The 19,162-nt window shown below is 40.0% G+C and overlaps 2 protein-coding genes and 1 long non-coding RNA gene across 4 annotated transcripts in view; 2 read left to right on the top strand and 1 right to left on the bottom strand.

The window, feature by feature from the left end:
- The first annotated feature begins 290 nt into the window (after positions 1 to 290).
- LOC131793031 (probable peptidyl-tRNA hydrolase 2) lies at positions 291 to 4,119 on the top strand. The gene is made up of 5 exons (XM_059110441.2): positions 291 to 500; positions 936 to 1,028; positions 2,658 to 2,884; positions 3,263 to 3,377; positions 3,505 to 4,119. Exons 1-5 carry the CDS (start codon positions 324 to 326, stop codon positions 3,589 to 3,591), a joined length of 699 nt encoding a protein of 232 aa, XP_058966424.2. The 5' UTR covers positions 291 to 323; the 3' UTR covers positions 3,592 to 4,119.
- A 2,615-nt stretch (positions 4,120 to 6,734) lies between these two features.
- LOC131793032 (uncharacterized) lies at positions 6,735 to 8,248 on the bottom strand. The gene is made up of 3 exons (XR_009340885.2): positions 7,645 to 8,248; positions 7,355 to 7,409; positions 6,735 to 7,068 (listed from the first exon to the last, which is right to left on the bottom strand). It is a non-coding gene; the product is annotated as an uncharacterized lncRNA (long non-coding RNA).
- A 139-nt stretch (positions 8,249 to 8,387) lies between these two features.
- LOC131779174 (uncharacterized) overlaps positions 8,388 to 19,162 on the top strand; it is a 33,259-nt gene continuing 22,484 nt past the window's right edge. Inside the window, exons 1-10 of one of the 2 annotated variants that reach the window (XM_066166900.1) lie at positions 8,388 to 10,092; positions 10,712 to 12,009; positions 12,500 to 12,563; positions 12,906 to 13,131; positions 13,704 to 14,050; positions 15,097 to 15,332; positions 15,703 to 15,995; positions 16,650 to 16,991; positions 17,414 to 17,573; positions 17,974 to 18,262. In XM_066166900.1, the coding sequence (XP_066022997.1) occupies positions 8,394 to 10,092; positions 10,712 to 12,009; positions 12,500 to 12,563; positions 12,906 to 13,131; positions 13,704 to 14,050; positions 15,097 to 15,332; positions 15,703 to 15,995; positions 16,650 to 16,991; positions 17,414 to 17,573; positions 17,974 to 18,262 (4,954 nt within the window). In that variant the 5' untranslated portion in view covers positions 8,388 to 8,393. The remainder of the gene's footprint in view (positions 10,093 to 10,711; positions 12,010 to 12,499; positions 12,564 to 12,905; positions 13,132 to 13,703; positions 14,051 to 15,096; positions 15,333 to 15,702; positions 15,996 to 16,649; positions 16,992 to 17,413; positions 17,574 to 17,973; positions 18,263 to 19,162) is intronic. The other variant, XM_066166901.1, reaches the window with a different exon arrangement.

The raw sequence follows: 19,162 nt of genomic DNA, 5'->3' as shown, positions 1-19,162 counted from the left end.
TCGCTAACTTTGAAAGGTGCTAGTACACGGTTCACATGACTGGTACCGACAATCTTTTGCAGATGTAACTTTATCAAGGGCTCATCGTGGTCGATATGCCACAACTGACAGATTATTGTTGGATCTCTCACAGAGTTACAATGCCGTAAACTCTTGTCGTTTTTCATTTTGTTTATTTATCGATCTATTGTTTTGGTTCCCATATCAAACCCATCCACCTCACTTACCCCACTTTGCATTTCTGGCCAGCGGATTGGTAATGAAATTTGCGCCCTCATGTACCTCGCTACCATGTGTCTCCTTTGGCGCGTTAAACTTGAAAGATGGCAGACTACCCGTCAGACACGAAGAAAGATCTTTCTCAAATTGTGAGAGGCTCTTCAGAAGCAGTAGAACATTCTCAACCTCGTGTTAGAAGAAAATCTAAATACGCTGGACCAAACGAAGAGTTTCTAAAGGCTTTGATGAACTTAGGGATCTCGCGAAATGCAGCTGAGAAGGTGAGTCGACTTGACTGTGCACGTGTCAGTCGGCTGAGTGTCCCTTCTGCGAATTAGAGAAACTTCTACGATTGAAAACAAGACTCCAATTTTTATATTTAGCTTATTCCTTCTGAAAAGTGTCAATGATCAAGTCCAACTTAAATAAACCAATGCGTTAATCAGAAATTCTAGCTTGTGCAAACTATTTTTTTTTGTACAATCTTCCATTCAAGTCTAAAGTACACATATCCGAAATCGGCTTGGCAAGGACTGCCGTGTAATAAAGCAAATAAAATTTGCAGATATTTAGTGCTGATCGTCCATTCATATTGTCATCGTGTCTATGCAATTATTTATTTATATGAGCTTAATTCGACGGATGGAGAATTTCGTTAACACTTACTGTGACCCTTGTTTTCTGTGACTTACTGATAAATAACTCATTTATTCCAGGGTCTTTACATGACTGATAATAGTACCGTTGATGCAGCTGCCAGTTGGGTCCTGGACAATCAAGATATGCCAAATCTAGATGAGCCATTTAAGGTACAGTGGATCACATTGTCTTTTGAACCTTAACATCAGTATGCATATTCTCCATACTGTTCTTTATACATTTCCAAAGGAGATGACAAGGAGAGTTTGTTTAACAATCAAGAACTTCTTTAGTTGGTGATCATTTCCCTTATTCTCATGACCTTTATGTTAGATTCAAGGGTGGTATTGTTGGGAGAATTTGGATGCAAGTTACTCTTAGGAGTTAAAGGGTTAATAGGTGCTATTCTTGAATGTACATTGGACATTGAAGAAATGTAAAATGGTTTCCATGTTTACATAGCCTGATGTAAACACGCGGGAGGTTGGGAGAACATGAGATAAGCGTAGGAAACCACGACGCAAAGCGGAGTGGTTTCCAGCTTATCGAGTGTTCTCCCAACCTACCAAATGTTTACATCAGGCTACGTAAACATAGAAACCATTTTACATTTCTTTTATAAAATGACTAATGAAAGAGGAACAAAAACCGTGTTTACATACGCTCATGTAAAATGTTTTTATGGCCAATCAGAGCGCACATACTATTTGAATTATTTTATAAAACTATTTGTACAAATGATTTACATAATTACTGATTAATACCTACATGATTTACACACACTGTCAGTATTGCTTGTTTGCTCTGTTTATTGAAGTTGCCACATTTACTTGTCATCACTATCATCACTATGCGTATTAGAAAGTGTCCTTCTCTAATATTTCATGCCAATGGTTATCTCACCTTAAACCAGCAAAAAGGCTGCCCAATTTTTTTTACCAATCACTATGGCAACTAGCTTGTTTACTCCCCTCCTCCACTTACTTACTTACAAACTGCCCATCTTCCCGCTGGGTGCATGGGCAGCAACAATTTCACTCCATTCTTTTCTTTTGTGGGCCCACTTCTGGATTGTCCCCTACATCTGGTGTATGGCTTTTATTTCCGCCTTGTCCTGTCTGCTGCCAAGTTTTAGATCAGCCTCTCTTTCTCTTTCTTTCTGGTGTCCAATGGGGGGCCACAATCCTTTATAAAATTGGGAAAGGGGCAAACTCTAAGCACTGGCCATGTGGTAACTAAAATGGTTGTAACTTGGAGTGCTGCACTTACTAGGAGATGGCTGACTGGGCCAGCTATGGCCTTTTCTGACTTAGTATCAGTTGAAACAGAAAGTTTGTTTTATGTAATGAATAATTTTTTTTATTGCCCCCGCAGGGTTTTTGGCCCCAGAGGGCCAAAAACCCGAGGAGGCACCTTAGGACTCCCCGCGTAATATAGAGGGAGACTGGAGAAGAGGGAATGTGGGTATTTTCGGTAGATCATAACCAGAAAAAATCTCGATTTGATCGCTTGCACGGCCGCAAGGTATCAACGTTTTTCCCGCAAATGGTCATGGGCTGCCAGTAAAAAGACGCGTGCGAGGACTTTTAGGATCGGCGTCTTTGACACGAGATTTGTCCTAGTATAGAAGAAGACTGGAGAAGAGAGAATGTAGGTGTTTTCGGTTGATCGTAACCAAAAAAATCTCGATTTCGATTTTTGATTTGATTGATGATGGTACTGTAGGGTGGGGGCAGCTCTAGTGAGAACTATAACTAGTGTATGAAATAGAATTGAGTGCTGATTTTCCTACTCCACAGGACTTTGCACCAGCCCTTGAGGCTCTCCCTTTTGAAAAAGAATATCCTCTAGATGAAAAAACATTGAGCAGTCCATACAAAATGGTCTTTGTGGTAAACACAGAACTCAATATGGGTGTTGGTAAGATTGCAGCTCAAGTTGGCCATGCAGCTATTGGTCTCTATAAGATAATGGCATCCCAGCCCCAAAAATATGACCACATGTTATCACAGTGGGATGATTTTGGGTGAGTAGAATTCAACCTATACTTAAGTTAATATATAAATTGTTCAGTCATACCATTACATCCAAACTGATTGAAATCACTTATGAGCTCATCTTATCGGTGAATAAATATCAGGTAGGTGATATCAGAAATGACAAAACAGAACACACAAAAAAACAGGTGATAGTATATCTGATTGATTTAGTTTGCAAGTTGTAATCTGTGTCAACCTCCCCTGCAGACAGTTACACATTTCCTTGTTAGTTAGGAAGCAGAGTTTTGTTACATCAAGACAACACCCACAAGTGTGTTCTCATATTCGAACTTAATATTATCAAAAAAATTTTTGGATTATAAGCTAAATTTTATTAATTATAAACTGTTTTGGTCTACCTTTAGGGCAACAAAGATAGTGTTGCAAGGTGAAAGTACAGCCCACCTGTTTGATTTAGAGGAGCTGGCTAAAAAGGCTCATATTCCACATTACCTTGTCCATGATGCTGGAAAAACACAGGTCTGCAACCTATTTTGTTCCATTCCACCAACAGAATGCCTGAAACATGTTACTTCCCTAATAAGTGTTTGGTGAAGGCAAAGTTTGCATTACTTACTTATGGCTTTGGAACTCTTTTCCTTTACAGGTGTCATCTGGTGCATTGACTGTGATTGGTTTGTTTGGTTCATCGTCAGAAGTGGGAACGCTCACAGGGTCATTATTACTGTTATAGAGTATATGACTGTCTGTATTTTGTACTTCAGGATAGGACTGACTGAGGTCAAGCTATAAAAGTGTTCAATATTACTAATTATCACTAATTATAAATTAATACTGCTCTTTGGTGTTATGAGTAGGGATTATTAAAATGCAAATTATTAATTTCAAGATTGAGCTTGATTGTGTCAACCCAGCAACCCAAATGTTTTTTTGTGCCAATGCATAAGTTAAGAGATATAACTTCTATGGCATTACCTCTTGTGATTACACTCATTTTGTTAGTGGTTACTTTAACTGACCAACTTTTACCACATTTACCAAATCAGTCATATCATTGATAAAGACATTCTGTTTTGTCAACCATAAGAAACATTTAGAGAGGGGTGTAATATTTAAAATATACACTAAATGTTTTTGAGAGAGACCATAAAGGAGATTGTATAGAGGGAGGCTAACTGATTTCAGTGGTCAAATATAGAAGAGTTTTTAAACTATGACCTCTGAGGAGAATATTAATTAAAGAATATATCAAAAGTTGGAACAGTTGCCTTTTCTTTCATCTCATTCCATAATTGTATGCCAACTATATCCTACCAACACAAATGATAAGGGCAATATTTCTTGTAGATGTACCTTGATGCATATGAAGGTATTGGATTACAGCCTTCTGAGTTCATAACACAGGAGGGAGATATCCAAGGTCTAGATAAAATAGTACATTAAAGATCAAAGGGCTCTTGGTGCCAGCTCATTTATGTTATGGCTTAAGTTTGTATTGATTTCTTGGACTTGTTGAATATAGGTACAGTTGAATTCCGTTTATGTGAACTTTCAAGACTTATGGGATAAAATTTTCTCTTATTTTCAAGAAGTTGCGTGATAAGAAAACTTGTGCGTACGTCATGATGAGAATTGGAAAAAGGTTGTGTGGGGCTGGAGGTAGGATGGGCAGAAGTTATTAGGCAGACAGTGTGTGTGTGTGTGTGTGTTTGTGGGGCGGAGAGTGGAGCGGAGGGTGGGCAGTCGTCCCTAGAACAATTTCAAGCTTTCATATGGTCTGATTTCCACATATTAATATTTGCATAGTCACCCAACAGGCGAGAGATGAACCACCAGAAAAGTAAACAAATGGCCAGTCACGAAAGCAACTCTACGCTTTTCCCGGTAAAAATTCGCTGGTTCCTCACGTACTAAGCCAATAACAATATAAGGCACATGTGAAAAAATCAGTATGTGTACACTCCTGAACGTTGAAAATATATTAAGTCGAAGGAACAGTTTTGGTCTCGGTCCACATTTTTGTCGACAAAATGAACACAAGTCGGTTAACACGATGAAACGTACGGATCACGTGCAAAGCTGTCAATTGTTTCTCGAATATGGCGCGTGTTAAATATTCATTAGTGACATCTCAGTTACATCAACATCAGCATCTACTTTTATTAAGTGGGTAAACTCTGTACCGACATCGCACCAACCAACTCGCGTGCAAAACGAGGAGACTATATGAAGGCTTGAAATTATATTAAGAATGACTGTGATCAGGAAACGGGCAAGGAATATTCCACAATATTGCAAATAATCGTGAAAGATGGTCGCTGAAAAGCGATTGCGTGACGCTTGGTAAGTTGTAAGATGACATGTTATCACGTATCGGACGAAAAAACAGTATAAATTCTTAGTTTGCATTTTTTACGCAGTCTGCATTTTGTACCCGGTCTGCATTTTGTACCCGGTCTGCAGTCTGCATTTTGCACTGACCGGACTGGTATTGCTGTTTTTCTGTTCGAGTGAGCCTGAAGTCCGAACAGAAATATTGGAGCTCTAAAAAAAATTCTCATGAGACTATCTTGGCTGCTATGATTGATGTGTGGACTGAATATTAAAAAGCTCACGAGGAAAAGTACAATGATAGAGCAATGATTATACCAACTGAAGACGGACGCGAACGCGCGGCTTGCCAGTATGGCTACCTCTAATGCTCTTTCGCGTGGTCACAACGTGTGTTGAAATGAACCCGCTACGGGTCCCCTAGGTGTGAACATTTCGGCTTCTCGATTCAAGCTGCATTTTCAGAAGTTCGAAAATGTGATTTGAGGTTATTATTTTTTTTTAACCTTATAAACATTTTATTTCTTTCCACGTGAGTTTCTGAGCTTCATCGACATTAATTTTGACTTTCACTAAGTGGAGAGGGGTAGCATGCGAGACTACTTCCGTTTACGGTCCACAATGCAACTTCCGTCCACAGAATACAACTTCCGTCAACATCTGCTCCACCACGATACGTCATTCATTGCTCTCAGCATGAATGAGCTAAAAATGATACAGAGAGTCCATGGGGGTCTAGAACGTTTCTCCCTTAGGTGGTAGAAAGGGAGGTGATTACTACGATAGCCCCCCTTTACATAGTACGCCATTTCAGCGTCTGTTGTGTAAATGAAGGAGTCTACACGACAGGAAGTTGTCGACTCACTAGCTGAATTTCTTTGTCTTATCTTCTATTAGTCTACTTTTGAGCCATACAAACAACAAGTCATGACAGTCAAGCCAGAGAGGCAAACTCACTTGCACTGAAATAACTACCAGAGCCCCTGCTTCCAGGCTTATTTTAAGATGATATGTGCGGGTACATTACAAATTAAGTTTAGTAAAAGTGTCCTTCCCACACCCCTCTGAATGTTGCCTCTGGTTATCATAGTTGACATGGCCATAATTGGAGTTCTCAGAAAATTTAAAAAAAGGTGGCACCTGCTGATGTTGATCTGTGCTATACAAGGCCTACATTAACTGTCCTACCTGGAATACTGCAGCCCACTTTTATAGAGGAAAGATAAAATATGGAACAGTAAACTAAAATCTGCTGACTTTTTCTGAAGTGAATATACTGTACATGTAAAAGCCTGCACCTATAGGCTTGTGTTAAATCAATTACAAACACCTCAATGAAGTTGAGTAAAAGTGTCATGGACACTGCTCAATATCATTGTGGTAAAGCTAGAATGCAAAGCCTCCCAATTCTTAAGAAAAAATAAGAGCCCCCTTAAAGGCTTGTTTTGAACAACTAACACAGACTTTTATGAAGTTGTATAAAAGTGCTATTTGTACATCTCTCTGGGGGTTTGCAATGGACACGGCTTAATATCATTGTAGTAAAGCCATAAAGCAAAGCTTACTCATTCTTACAAAAAAATAACAGCCTGCTTCAAGGCTTGTGTTTAATAACTAGCACACACCTTATGAAGTTATATTAAAAGGCCATTTATACACCTCTCTGGGTGTGCCCGCACTGGGTGTGCCCTCACTGGGTGTGCCCTTTTTACACCTCACTGGGTGTGCTTAGAGCTTCCTATAGTACTCAGTTATTAAGCAGAGGTACTACATCTATGTCCTTAAATTTCATGCATATACTCTACAATTAAACAAAGGAATACATAATTGTTCATTTCACACCTTCTCATGCTGGTTAAGTGTGTTTGATCTTGTTTGGCTGCAGAGAAATAAAAAAACAGAACTAGAATTAATTAATTAATTAATTAACTAATTAGACAATTGGAATTACAGTGAAGTCTCAGAAAGTATAATTTACCAGCACTCCACTGAAGTCACCCCAAGGAGTGACCGAAAGGAATTTCTCCTGACAAAATCACAACATTTTAAGGCAGAGACATGTCGAGGGAGAGCCAAATGGAAGGAATCATTTATTAGTGGTTAACCATTTTATTGCTTGGTTAACCTATCAATACATTTTAGTAATATCAAAAGAAATGATTTACTTCCTAAGTGATGCATTCACTCAAATTCCAAGTAACTGAGTCTTGTCTTGTTGAGCTGCAAAGAAACAAAAAAAGACAAAAGGACACAGAGGAGTGGAATTTGAGATGAATATGGGCTACCATATCTGTATGAAATTTTACTCTACTTCAGAGTTATTTGTCATGCATTATCAGGCCATAACAGTATTCACGTCAACTGCAGTGACCATGTACATTGCTTTACTTTGACAACTGCTATAATATGACTTTGTATAATCAACACATGCAAGTCGCATAAAAGAAATTCATACCAGAAGCCATCTTCAGCATCTCCTTGACAAGATCTCCACACTCTTTCTTCCAACTGTACATCTCATTATAATGTTACTGCAATAAATCAGCCTCTTCAAGCCATACTTTCCTACCCTTGTCCCTGACCTTCCTAATTGCCTTGGACCACTCACTGACATCCTCTGATACCACAATGGATGATAAACTACTCATGACATGTGTTACAGCTTCACCGAGTCCAGATGCACCCTGTACCAGGATAGGAAGGCCAGATGACAAGGCTGCAAGACCAAACATTCCAAATTCTCGGCATTCGCTTCGCTGAACGGCAGACCAATCATCAAGTTTCGAATGTTGATGAAATCGCTTTCAGAAATACAGTCGGAGAGCAGCTTTGATAAGATTAAAACTCGTGTTAATGGACCCGAAGACATATTAATAGGTTATCAAAGGGCGTTAAATCGTAAGTGATTTCATGCTTTAAGAACAACAAATCAAATCAGTTATGTTAATTAAAGGTGCTCATCTAAGTGGTGATTGACTTAACTATTGTCCGACATAAACGTTCATAAAAGTTTATAAAAACGGCTTCTCAACTAAACTGCTTTGTATGATAAAAGCAGAGATCGGTTACTAAAGGTCAATTCCTGGGTGGCGTAATTAAAATTGCTTTTGTCAGTTACGAATCATACCAGTCTCCTGCATAAATTTGAAGACATTACGCCGGCCACATGTCACGCCATATTGCCTCAACCGACGCCAAACGAAGATGGCGTCCGTCGAGACGATCTCGGCTTCTAGAGAAATTTCTCCTCGTTTCCAAAAGCTTCTTCGAGGAGTGTCCGATGAACTCAGCCCCGAAGAACTAAGGCATGCCGTATCGTCCATAAAAACTAATTTTAGGGGCAAGTTTGCGGATCAAGGAGAACAAGATTTGTACTCATGCCTCCAATTATTCGCTATCCAGGGTCTTGTATCGGAGGACAATCTGACTTTGTTGGAGGGGTTTTTGAGCCCGAAAGCGTCCAAGAAAAATTCGCTAAAGGAAAAAATTCAACAATTTAAGGAAAACCGCCAACAAGGGGTCAGTCCTGGAAAGGAAGAACCAGGTTTGACCGGCAGGGAACGTGACCTAGAGAAAGTTATGGCAATGTTGATAAAGGGAAGTTCGCGTGTTGTCAATTTACATGGAATTAGTGGAGTAGGCAAGACGAAATTGGCAATGGAAATTGTTTCAAAGTGGCCAGGAAGGAAATTCAAGGCTGATTTTAGAGAAATCACAGAAATGAAAGACGTTCATTTTCATGTTTTAAACGCTTTAGCACCAGACAAAACGATCATAAGCTTCGAAGCAAATCCAGTAGTTGAATTAATGAGACAGTTAAGGCAAGCAGAGCAACAAGTTGACATATTACTGCTCCTTGATAACGTCGACAAATTTGCGGGAGGAGATGACGAAGCTTCCACCTCCCTTAATGCCAATTTTGTGATGTTTCTGCAAGGACTTCTAGGTCCAAAGGATTATCCGGGGAAATCGAAATTGAAGATTTTGTTGACATCAAGATCGACACTTCGTCACGCAAAGTTGACCAACGTCGATAATTACGAAGTTATGGCCTTAGAGAAAGCTTCATCTAGTGCTCTATTCCAAAATCAGAGAATTGGCAGTGTTCAAGAGGGTCAAATGGAGAAACTGTTGCAGATGTGCCAAGGGAATCCCCTTATCATTAAGGGAATGGCAGCTATCTTGAGACAACAAATAGCCGATGACACCACGATTCTGGAAACTATTGAGCAGCCACTAGCGGCTGAGCCACCAGAATCGGGAATACCAGCAGCAGAGGAGAGTCGAGAGAGAGACGTATTTGACTCTGAAAAGGAAGGCATTGATAAAGAGCAAGAGAGCTGTTTAAGAAAAATGTTTTTCTTCTTGCCGAGTAAACAGTTAAAAGATTCTGCCATTTCGATGTCACTGTTCTGTCGCTCTTTCTCTGTCGAGGCAGCAGCCGAAGTCCTTGAAGTGGACTCATCAGAAGCTGTCATACAACTAGAAGGTCTCAGGAATAGTGAAGTGCTAACGGTAGACCCTGACGTGAAAGAACTCACCTATGACATTCACCCTTTGGTGCGAACATTTCTGAGAAGCATTGGTAATCACCAAAAAATGTTCCTCAAAGTTTACGAGAAGGCAAAAGGCAGGTTTCATACATATTTCATGTCCAAAATGGTAGACATTTCCAGGCTTTTGGACAAAGACTACATGAATGCCTTCGATAATTTTGATCTTGACAAACCGAACTTTGAACTTGCTTTGGATATTTCTTTCAAGTCAGACCATCTTCTTATCCCAAAAGAGCATCGTGGAAGTGTTATGATCTTCTATCTCTTCGAGGCCATGCTTGACGAAAAAGCAAGAAGGAACATTTTTAATTGCTGGGCCGAGAAGGTCGAAGAAGATGGAAAGGAAGGTAAACTTGTATCATTTACTAGAAAAAAATCCTAGTTTACGTGGGGGGTTTTTCTAGAGACTTTGGTAGTGTAAGTTAGCCGTCGACCTGATGGAAAAACTAACAGATAAAACTGACTAAACTCGACTGAGAAAAACAATTTAATTGACTCTAGCTGACTTTAGCTCAGATTGTCGAAACTTCAGTCACCACTGCCGACAACAGTCCTTCTCAGGACTTCACTCACCCGGACGGTTAGACTACACGATTAAAGGTACTTAGTGTAATCTGATCCTTTCGGTAAGGAGCTTATAACCCTCTCATTTTGTCCGAATCTGTTTAAACTCCCAAAGAATCTTTCATGATCACGTTATACAGGGTATAAGAACTGAGATTCGGTATGTTTTTTCTCAGTTTTGTTAACGAAGCTAGACAAGGTCGTTTGTCGTAATATACCCATCTTTTATCTTGCTAAAGGTAACTTAAGGTTAGAAGATGCAGATGCATCCCTACCCATTAAACATTGCTTAAGTTTACCATCACTGACATTTTAATGAGAAATAAAAATGCTCTCTGGTTAAAAATGTGCACAAAACTTATAGAGGGAGAGAAAAGCCTATTTCCCTTGTTGTCTTTCTAGGTTCCTTGCTTCGAGCAGAACTAAAATGCCGCGAAACTTTGACGGTTCTTAACCTTGAAGGATGGCAGAGAGCATTGACAGTCGCGAGGAGAGCAAAAGAGTCGCTCAGCAAAGTGCAGAGGGAAAGTAAGAGCACAGATTTATTTAAGTTGACCAAGAGTTCCTACCTGTACGCTAAGGGTGAAGTGTATCACAGAGCAGGAAATATGGCAAAGTCACTGAGGATTTTGCACAAGGCGCTGAAGATAATGGAAAATGAACTTCAAGGCCACACAAGCACTTCAAGGTGCTTAAACGCCATTGGAAACTGTCACAACAAGCTCGGAGAACATGACGAAGCCATAAATTACTACACGAGAGCATACGATATGAGACAGCAGCTCTCTGGCTCAATGAAACATTTTGACATGCCCTTCTTCAAAGGACAGATCGGAACGGTTTATGAAGGAAAGAAACAATTTGAAAAGGCAATCGAATACTACAAAGAGGCCTTAGAGCTCGCTAAGGAATTAAAAATCCCAGGCATGGTGAACACTGCGCTGTACAATCGAAACATTGCTAACGCGTACTGTTGGTTGAGAAACTTTGACGACGCCTACCAACCGGCGAAGAACGGTTACGAGATCCGGAAGGTCGTTTTGGGAAGGCACCCTTGGACTGCACGAAGTGCTTTCCAAATGGGGGAGATTTGTCGAAGCTTGGAGGACTTTGACGAAGCGGAAGAGTTTTATGAGGAAGCATGGGAGATTGAGAAGTCTCTGGGCCAAGGAAACCACAGCGAGGTCATGGTCAGAATCATTGAGAGCTACGAAGCGATGCTTCTCAAAGGAAAGAGGAAAGATCAGTTTCGACAAGAAGCATTCGACTTTTATCTACGCTACTGGAACGAAGAAAGAGCCTTCGAAGGTTTTGAATTTTCTCCCGCCAACAAGCGAGTTATTGATTCAATAAATGAAAGGCTTGATGAATTTGGCGACCTGCAAACAAAGAAGAGATACCAGAAAGAAGCTCTATGGTTTTATGAAGGCGCGTGGAATTCACCCGACACGAGAAAGTTACCAGACACCGCCAGAGAGGAAATTCTGCAAACTCTCTGTAGGCTCTGTAAACAGCTTCGCGAGAAAAATATGGCCGAAAAGTACAATAACGAAGCCTTTCGATTTTATGAAAAGAAGTGGAAAAGGGACAAGGAAGGGATGTCAGAGCGCGACAGTATCGACATTCTTACCACTCTTGTAGAAATGGCTACATCACAGATGAAAGAGAAGAAGAAACAGAAGTATGAGAGTTTGTTAAAGGTATGACAAAGTTCTTTAACCGATCAATGCATTACATTAAATTGAACGGGTTTTAGTTTAGAGATATATGTTTTTCATCTTGTCACGAGCGTGGGACAAAGGAGGGACATGAGGAATCGAACCTCAAACCTTCAGATTCCGCGCTCCGATGCTCTACCATTAAGCCATAGAGACTGTACGGTGAGCGAGATCTATTACGAAGTTCTTGTGAGTTTGGTTTGGTAAGTATGATAGTACGATCATTAACTTTCATTTGTATTTCGCTCTATTATTGGTTGAACCGAGCAACCTCGCGAAATCTACCCAGCCAGTCTCCTTGTGGAACAGATGCATCCCTGACTTGCCAAAGGCGTTGTCCTTATATTGCCCAGGCATGCTACATTATCCTTGGTGGCTCAACATACTTTGCTTTTTAGTAGCTCTTTTATGTTACTTAGATTTGGATTAATGGCGTTTCTCTGAACTCTTTCCCGTTTTAATACTCACTCAGGAAGCCAAACAGAGCGGAACTTTGATGGGAACTGTGAAAGGATTCCTTTCTTTAGGAGCAAAAGGTATTTGACGAGGGAATACTTTGACCATAAGTCGCGCCTGTATTAAATAACGAAAGACACGCGTTCTATCGGAAACATTAGTTAAAAACGCTTGCAATTACGCTTATAAAAAACGTGGTTAACCAGGTTTTTTTTAATAAGCGTACTTGCTGGCGTTTTTAACCAATATTTTTTAGAGAACATGAGTGTCTTTCGTTATTCATGAGCATGGTTGATGTTTTGTAAGGTTCGTCATTCCACGGGGCGTGGGCGAACAAAGCTTTATTGTTATTGTTTTTCAAATGCAGGATTTGCTTTCCATTGGTGAAATCTTTTTCAAACAAAAAAACTATACTATTTTAGAAGCTGAACAGGTGTATAGTGAGGACGATGACGATGACGATGATAATGAAGTTGACATTCCTTACGATGATGATGATGATGATGATGATGATCTCGATAGTAGCAGTGGTAGCGAAGAGATTCCAGAGGCTAGTGGGAAAGTGCAACAACTAACAATTCAGGAAGAAGATGGCGAAGAGTTAGAAAGTGAGCAGGAACAAGAACCAGATAGGATAAAGATACACGAGTAAGTGAAAATGAATGAGTTGCCAGTAATCGGATCCTTGCGTTTGTGCAAAGATTAAGGATCGCCACGGGGCAAACATAACAAGTTGATGTAAGGAAATATGTGGCCGAGGGTTTTTTCGACATCCAAAAAAAAACCATTTTGGAGAGAGATCGATGATTTTTCGCCGCATTTTTGTTAAAAATAGTTAGACAATGTTAATAAGAGGGAACTGTAAGATTTTGTCATAGTTACCACGAAATCATCTGTTATAAAATATACCGAAGAACTTCTCTCCTTGCGTAAGGTCTATTAAAAAAAGAAACATACAAAAATGATTGCATGAGGGCCGTAAGCAATTCCAGGTGCAGGGCCTGAGAAGGCTTCACGTCCGCTTGAGATGTGGGCTGAAAGAGGAAAATAAGAGAAGGAAAGATTGGCAGTTACGTGTGCTGGTATAGGTTGCGCCGGACGGCAAAATCGTTGGCTTTTGGGAAAGAAACAAGTTTGGAACCGTAACAATCGTAACCGAAAAATTCTCTTTTCTATATAGTTGATTTCATTTTCATTCATGGTATTGTGATTATTTTCAGAGGAACACTCATTAGCGAGGACGTGCATTGGAACATCAAGCTAGGGGCTGTACATCTAGCCTTCCCTCGTGATGCTGTATCTGAGCTCACCCTGATAACGGTCCATCGATGGAAACCCACGGTCCTGTCCCCGCCTTTGCAGGAGCACGAGGCTCTCGTCAGCAACGTTATTGAAATTTCTTCGAACAGTCACGAAGCTTTCAAATTTGAAGCTGAGGTTAAGATGTCATTCACTCACAGTTCTCCCGGCCTACACGGCTACGAGTTGGTGTTGTACAAACGGATTGACAACGAGACTGGTGCATGGGAAGAAGTGACCGATGTGGAAGACTTCAAAACTATCTCAGGTTGGAGGAAAAGCCTTCAAATTTGTTAATGTTAAATTACAGATAAACAAACTTGATGCATCGTTGAGTTTGTTGGTCGAACATGGATGGATCTGCGAGAAAATTTGCTTCCAGGAATGTCTTAACGGAGGGTAGCAAAGGGGTGGGTTAAAGGGGGGGGGGGGGTCTGATCCCATTCCACGCGTCACGCATAAAAAGGGAAACTTCAAATCTCCCTTGTGTACCAAGTTTCAGGGAAATCTTGAGGTTTTCACTTAACGAAAGAAAAGCAAAAACATAGAATACGCGTATTTTAAGAGACAAATCACGCTCGCCTTTTTCTGTGAATTTCAAGTGTTGCATATCAATTTTGTCCCTAAGTACAAGTCACGTTTAAATCCTTTGCCTCCCTCTGAACGTGGCTCATGAGTATGCTAGATGATTTTAAAAAGGTTGCTGGCTGCCACTAGTGAAGCCAAATATTGTTTGACTGTAACAGTCAAAGTTGGTGTAGTTAGCCCTAAGGTGAACACGGAATAAATATTTACGCTCTAAAATATTGTGAAGACATTTTTCAGAGCGACTCTTAATAATGGTGAGCCATTAAGAAAGAATTCGATGGGTAGTTTTCCTTGTATTGCTTGGTCAGGACTCTTCTGGATCGTTCAGCCAAATTAGCTCTCTGTTAACCTTGTCTCAAGACCAAGCACCGCTTATTTACACGAGGTCTAGCCCAAATCATGGAATTACGCAATCAGTGGGCCTCAGGTTTTCTCTATAAGAGGGTTGATTTAGTTAGATAAATGTCCTTCCACTGTTGGCTTCCGGCCCTCTTGACACTGTTCACAAAAATTAATGCCCAGATAAAAGGTTCAGCTGAGTTAACAATTGCTTAGGACGCGGTTTTGTTGAACTAAGGCTAAACTTTGTTTAAATAATAAGACCTTATTGTTCGCACTTGTAAGCCTCTGAGAATTCTTATTAACTCGCCCTTATTTATTCTTTCACTAGATGCCTAAAAATAAACTTAATATATAACATATATGTTCTTTGCTTTATTGATATAGATTTTGAAGAAGAATATCAATCTAGCCAAGATATTCCCAATTTACACTTTCCTATTGTGCAAGCGGATATAACAGAATGTGCCACATATGCTGTTGTGAGTCGTCTCCATCTTTCCCCTGAATTCACGATCACATCAAATGGTGGTTCCTTTTTCATGCCTGAATATCCAAGTATAGGTATTATTATCCCGAAAAAGGCTGTTACTTCCAAAACAAGGATTCCTCTTCGAATGAAGGTACAGAATTTTCCTGAAATATAACAGATGCGAGGGAAATCTAGTGTCATTACAGTAAATGTTCGTGATTGTTTATCCTAAAGAACCAGTGGTGGAAGCGTCGAGTCGTTTGACAAGCGAAGTCCCAATCGACAAGATTTGGTAAACCTTGGGATTTTAACGTTTTGTTCCCTGAAAATGTACTTTTACCTTCTGTTTGTTGCTTGAGTCTGTCTTTTACCGTTGGAGATCCATGCAACACTTTAATACTACATTTGAAAATGAAGGCGGAGAAAATTCTCCCCTTTTCTATTCACTTTACCGCAACGTAACTTGTTCTTAACCTTATGAATCCTTGGGTTTTCTCTTTTCGACATAATTTTACCTTTAGGTGCAAGAAGTACCAGGTGAAGAGTTTAAGGCTAACGATATACTTATTGGACCTATACTGCGAATAGTTTGCGACGAAACGGTTAAGTTCTTGAAGCCTGTTACCATAACGCTGCCAGTTTCGTTGGGAGACACGCACCATGACTTTCCTGATCCAACTGCATGCCGGGTAAGAATATTGTTTCTGAGTTCTGATGGTGAACAGAGGGAATGGAAGGAAATCACTGACGATTTGAAGAACCCAGTGACGTTTGACGGCATGACAGTTAAATTTCAGGTGGAACGCTTCTCTGGGTATGTTTGTTTATTAATTGCACCAAATGTGGCCGGTTTGCAAATCGTCATTTGCATGTCCCCTAATGGGAGTATTACTGGACGTAGTAATCAAGAAGATAAAATGCTTTTTCTTGTAAATAATTGGAATGTGGTAACCTCGGAACTTTTTCACAAAAAAGACCGCATTTTTCGATCATTTTTTCCGTCTAAATTTAGAAAATATCGAAGTGAAGATGATTTATTAAGCGAGCACTCGTGTGGACATAATAACTGATAGAGGATGGGAGTTTTAGTATGTATATGAAAGAGTTATTACGTATGAATAAGTTACTGGAGCTTCGAACTGAGCCAAGGGATCTGCACTTTTCCCCCTCGAATGTAAAGACTGGTAAACGATAGACAAAGCTGGACAAAACTCTTAGCATCAGATCTTCTTTATAAAAGGAAACCCTATCTCGAGTATTACCATCGTGATACTGTCTTTTGCACCTTTCATATCATTCTCCAAACAAAAAAAAGGCACTCTCGTCTTAACTCAAATTTCTTATCTTCTGTTTCTTGGGGAGACGTTGCTGAAATCCCAAACAACGGCTGCCAAGGAGAGGAATGTACTTGCAGATCCGATCTGGCGCTAAGATTGCAGTTTACATACAGTTCTTTGACTTTTATTAGGTATTCGTGTCTTATTGACTGGTGTGCAGATAGCTTCAGTTATCAAAGCGTTATCGGATATCTATCGAGCCTTATTCGGATCCAACCTCAGCTGGCAGTGTTCTTCGCCTACTTCCCTCTGGAAGACCGCCCTGATTCTCAAGACATCTTGTACCTAATTTGCTGCCCATCTCAACTTAAAGAAAAGGTGCGGGCTGAAATTACGAATCAAGCTAATGCGCCTACTCCGAGCGATTCAAGCTCCCGCATCAATATGATTCCTGGGCGTGATAGGGCTTACGTCTCCCTCATAGGAGGGATCAGAGCGATTGAGGAAGAAGACATGGATGAATTTTATCTCCAGTAAGTTTTTAGAAACGCTTCACTGAGAAAACCCTCAGTATGCTATTAACCTGAAGTTTTATTCTAGTAGGTTTCTTTTAAATAATGCCAAGAGGGCCGGAAACATAGGGGATTTTGTTTAATCAAATTCAAAATAGCAATCAGCAGAGAGTTAAGTTGAGTTGTTATTGAAAGAATTTAACTCAAACTTTGACTTCATAACTTCACTTTCTTTTCTGATATAAATTGCAGGTGCTATAGAGCCCAGAAAATGATTAAATTCTAATTCAGATTATCGCTGTACACTCACTCCCCACTCCCCGTTTCCAGTTCCTCGTTCAACGTTTGGGTAACATCCGTCCTATTTTCCCAGTAGAAAAATGGCAAAGATTCTTGCTGATAAATACATCCTTTTACGTGCTGATAAGAATTATTTTTAACAGGTTTATAAGTGATGACCTCCATAAAGCTCAAGTTCCAATCCGTGTCATTGATGACAAAGGACTTTCAGGTGTGAAGTTTTTCAAAACACCCAAGTTTGAAAAAGACACTCTGCTATGTCGATTAAATTTTCGAGTATCGCCTCTCAAGAGAAAGCTGAAGGTAAGGGGTTTATTTTGTAACTTCCTTGGTACAATTTGTCACTGCCTTTTCGATTACTGTTCAGATTTTGAACGTGCTTTTCATATAATTCCTTTTTGTTCAACGATATTGAGAATGACATTAGCAAAATTCCGATCAACAGTACGGTCGAGTGTATATTCAAAGCTGACGTTTTTCAGAGGACAGTTTTGCGTGTTGAGAAACAGAGAAGAAAAATGAAAAAAAGAGAAAAGGAAAGGAAATGTAACACGGTCACGTAACATTTCAAATGGATTTTATCATACAGGCATGCAGAATACATGGTGGAATTCGTAGAAAATAAACATATGCGTCCTGATAATTAAACATGTACATTCTTCTAAAACTAAACAGGAACATATTACTTTTTATGTAATTTTAGAAAACCCCGGTGGAGTTTTTTGGCATTCCTGTCAATGATGAAATCTTGTCAAATCCGCGTCCTGAGAATGTTCTGGGGATTGGAAAACAATTCGTTGGTTCAGAGGTGTATGACGATCTCCTTTCCCGCTTCAGCAAAGGCAATATGAATCAGAAGCAGACAATGCAAAGCTTCTATGAGGCTCTTGCAGGATTGAAAATTGAGACCCAAGATGAGTGTTTTGAAGCCCTTGTCAAGGAAATGAGCCGCTATGATACATTCGAATTTGTGGGGCATCGACTTCAGGAAGGTAACGACATTAAAAGGTCAAACAGTTTTCGTTTGAGTGTGAAAAGTAATCCAAGATTAGTGTGGTTTTGTTTTACTTTTCTTTTTAATTGTTTCAGAAAACTAGTGCCACCCAAATTCAACCGACCATGTACAAAATAAGACCAATCGCGACTTTGTCGCTCGCGTTTCTCCGGGTTTTTAGCAGTTTGCTTGTTCTAACTTTAATAAGCTCTTAGGGATATTTTCCTCTGATAGGCGGTTGTGATATAAATTTCGTTTAGGTTTCACGACACTCAATTGAATTGAGCATGACACTCAGTTGAGTTGAGCTCTGATGGATAATGGTTCACTTGTCCACAACGCTTGACACATAACCTTTACTCTTAGAAGTTATTAACGCCTGTATTTTCCTCACTGTGGTCATATTTTGTCTGGAATACAAGTGAAGAGAATTGACGAGCTCATCGCAAATAATTTTGTTTCATATGTTTCTGGAAGTAGATATCACGGGAGAAATTTTAACAGTAAGGATGCATGATATAGAGAATTACCCTGATATCCCAAATTCTAAACAGGTTTGACTTAGTATCAATGTTGTTGCAATTTTTGATGTCACGTACCCTGCGGAGCCCCCCTGTAAAATGTTAGTCATTCTTGTAAATGGGGGCACAAGGTTCTACGTTCAAAGAAATGTCTTGCGCATTTGTCCTTTTCTGACCACAGGGATGAGCCCCGACCTAGTCCCAGGGAAATTAATCTTGCCAAGGTCTGGGCTCAGCCTGGGAACTAGAGGGGAGTTTACGGTGAGTCTCCCTTGATACTTTGCAATCATGTCCAGGTTTAACAGAGTCGAGATCGCAGAGGGGCTAAGCTTGGTGATTTGCTCTCGGAGTGGGGTTTGTGATACAAGAAGTTAATC

The sequence above is a fragment of the Pocillopora verrucosa genome, chromosome 5 (genome assembly GCF_036669915.1).
Source record: "Pocillopora verrucosa isolate sample1 chromosome 5, ASM3666991v2, whole genome shotgun sequence".
NCBI lineage: Eukaryota > Metazoa > Cnidaria > Anthozoa > Scleractinia > Pocilloporidae > Pocillopora > Pocillopora verrucosa.
This window is presented reverse-complemented; position numbering and strand designations above follow the sequence as displayed.

What these genes read in the sequence shown, in the direction of transcription:
- LOC131793031 (XM_059110441.2), top strand. Translation starts at nt 324, where the DNA reads ATGGCAGACTACCCGTCAGACACGAAGAAAGATCTTTCTCAAATTGTG. An exon ending in CGCGAAATGCAGCTGAGAAG is followed by an intron (nt 501 to 935) that starts GTGAGTCGACTT and finishes CATTTATTCCAG; the next exon opens with GGTCTTTACATGACTGATAA. An exon ending in ATGATGCTGGAAAAACACAG is followed by an intron (nt 3,378 to 3,504) that starts GTCTGCAACCTA and finishes TTTCCTTTACAG; the next exon opens with GTGTCATCTGGTGCATTGAC.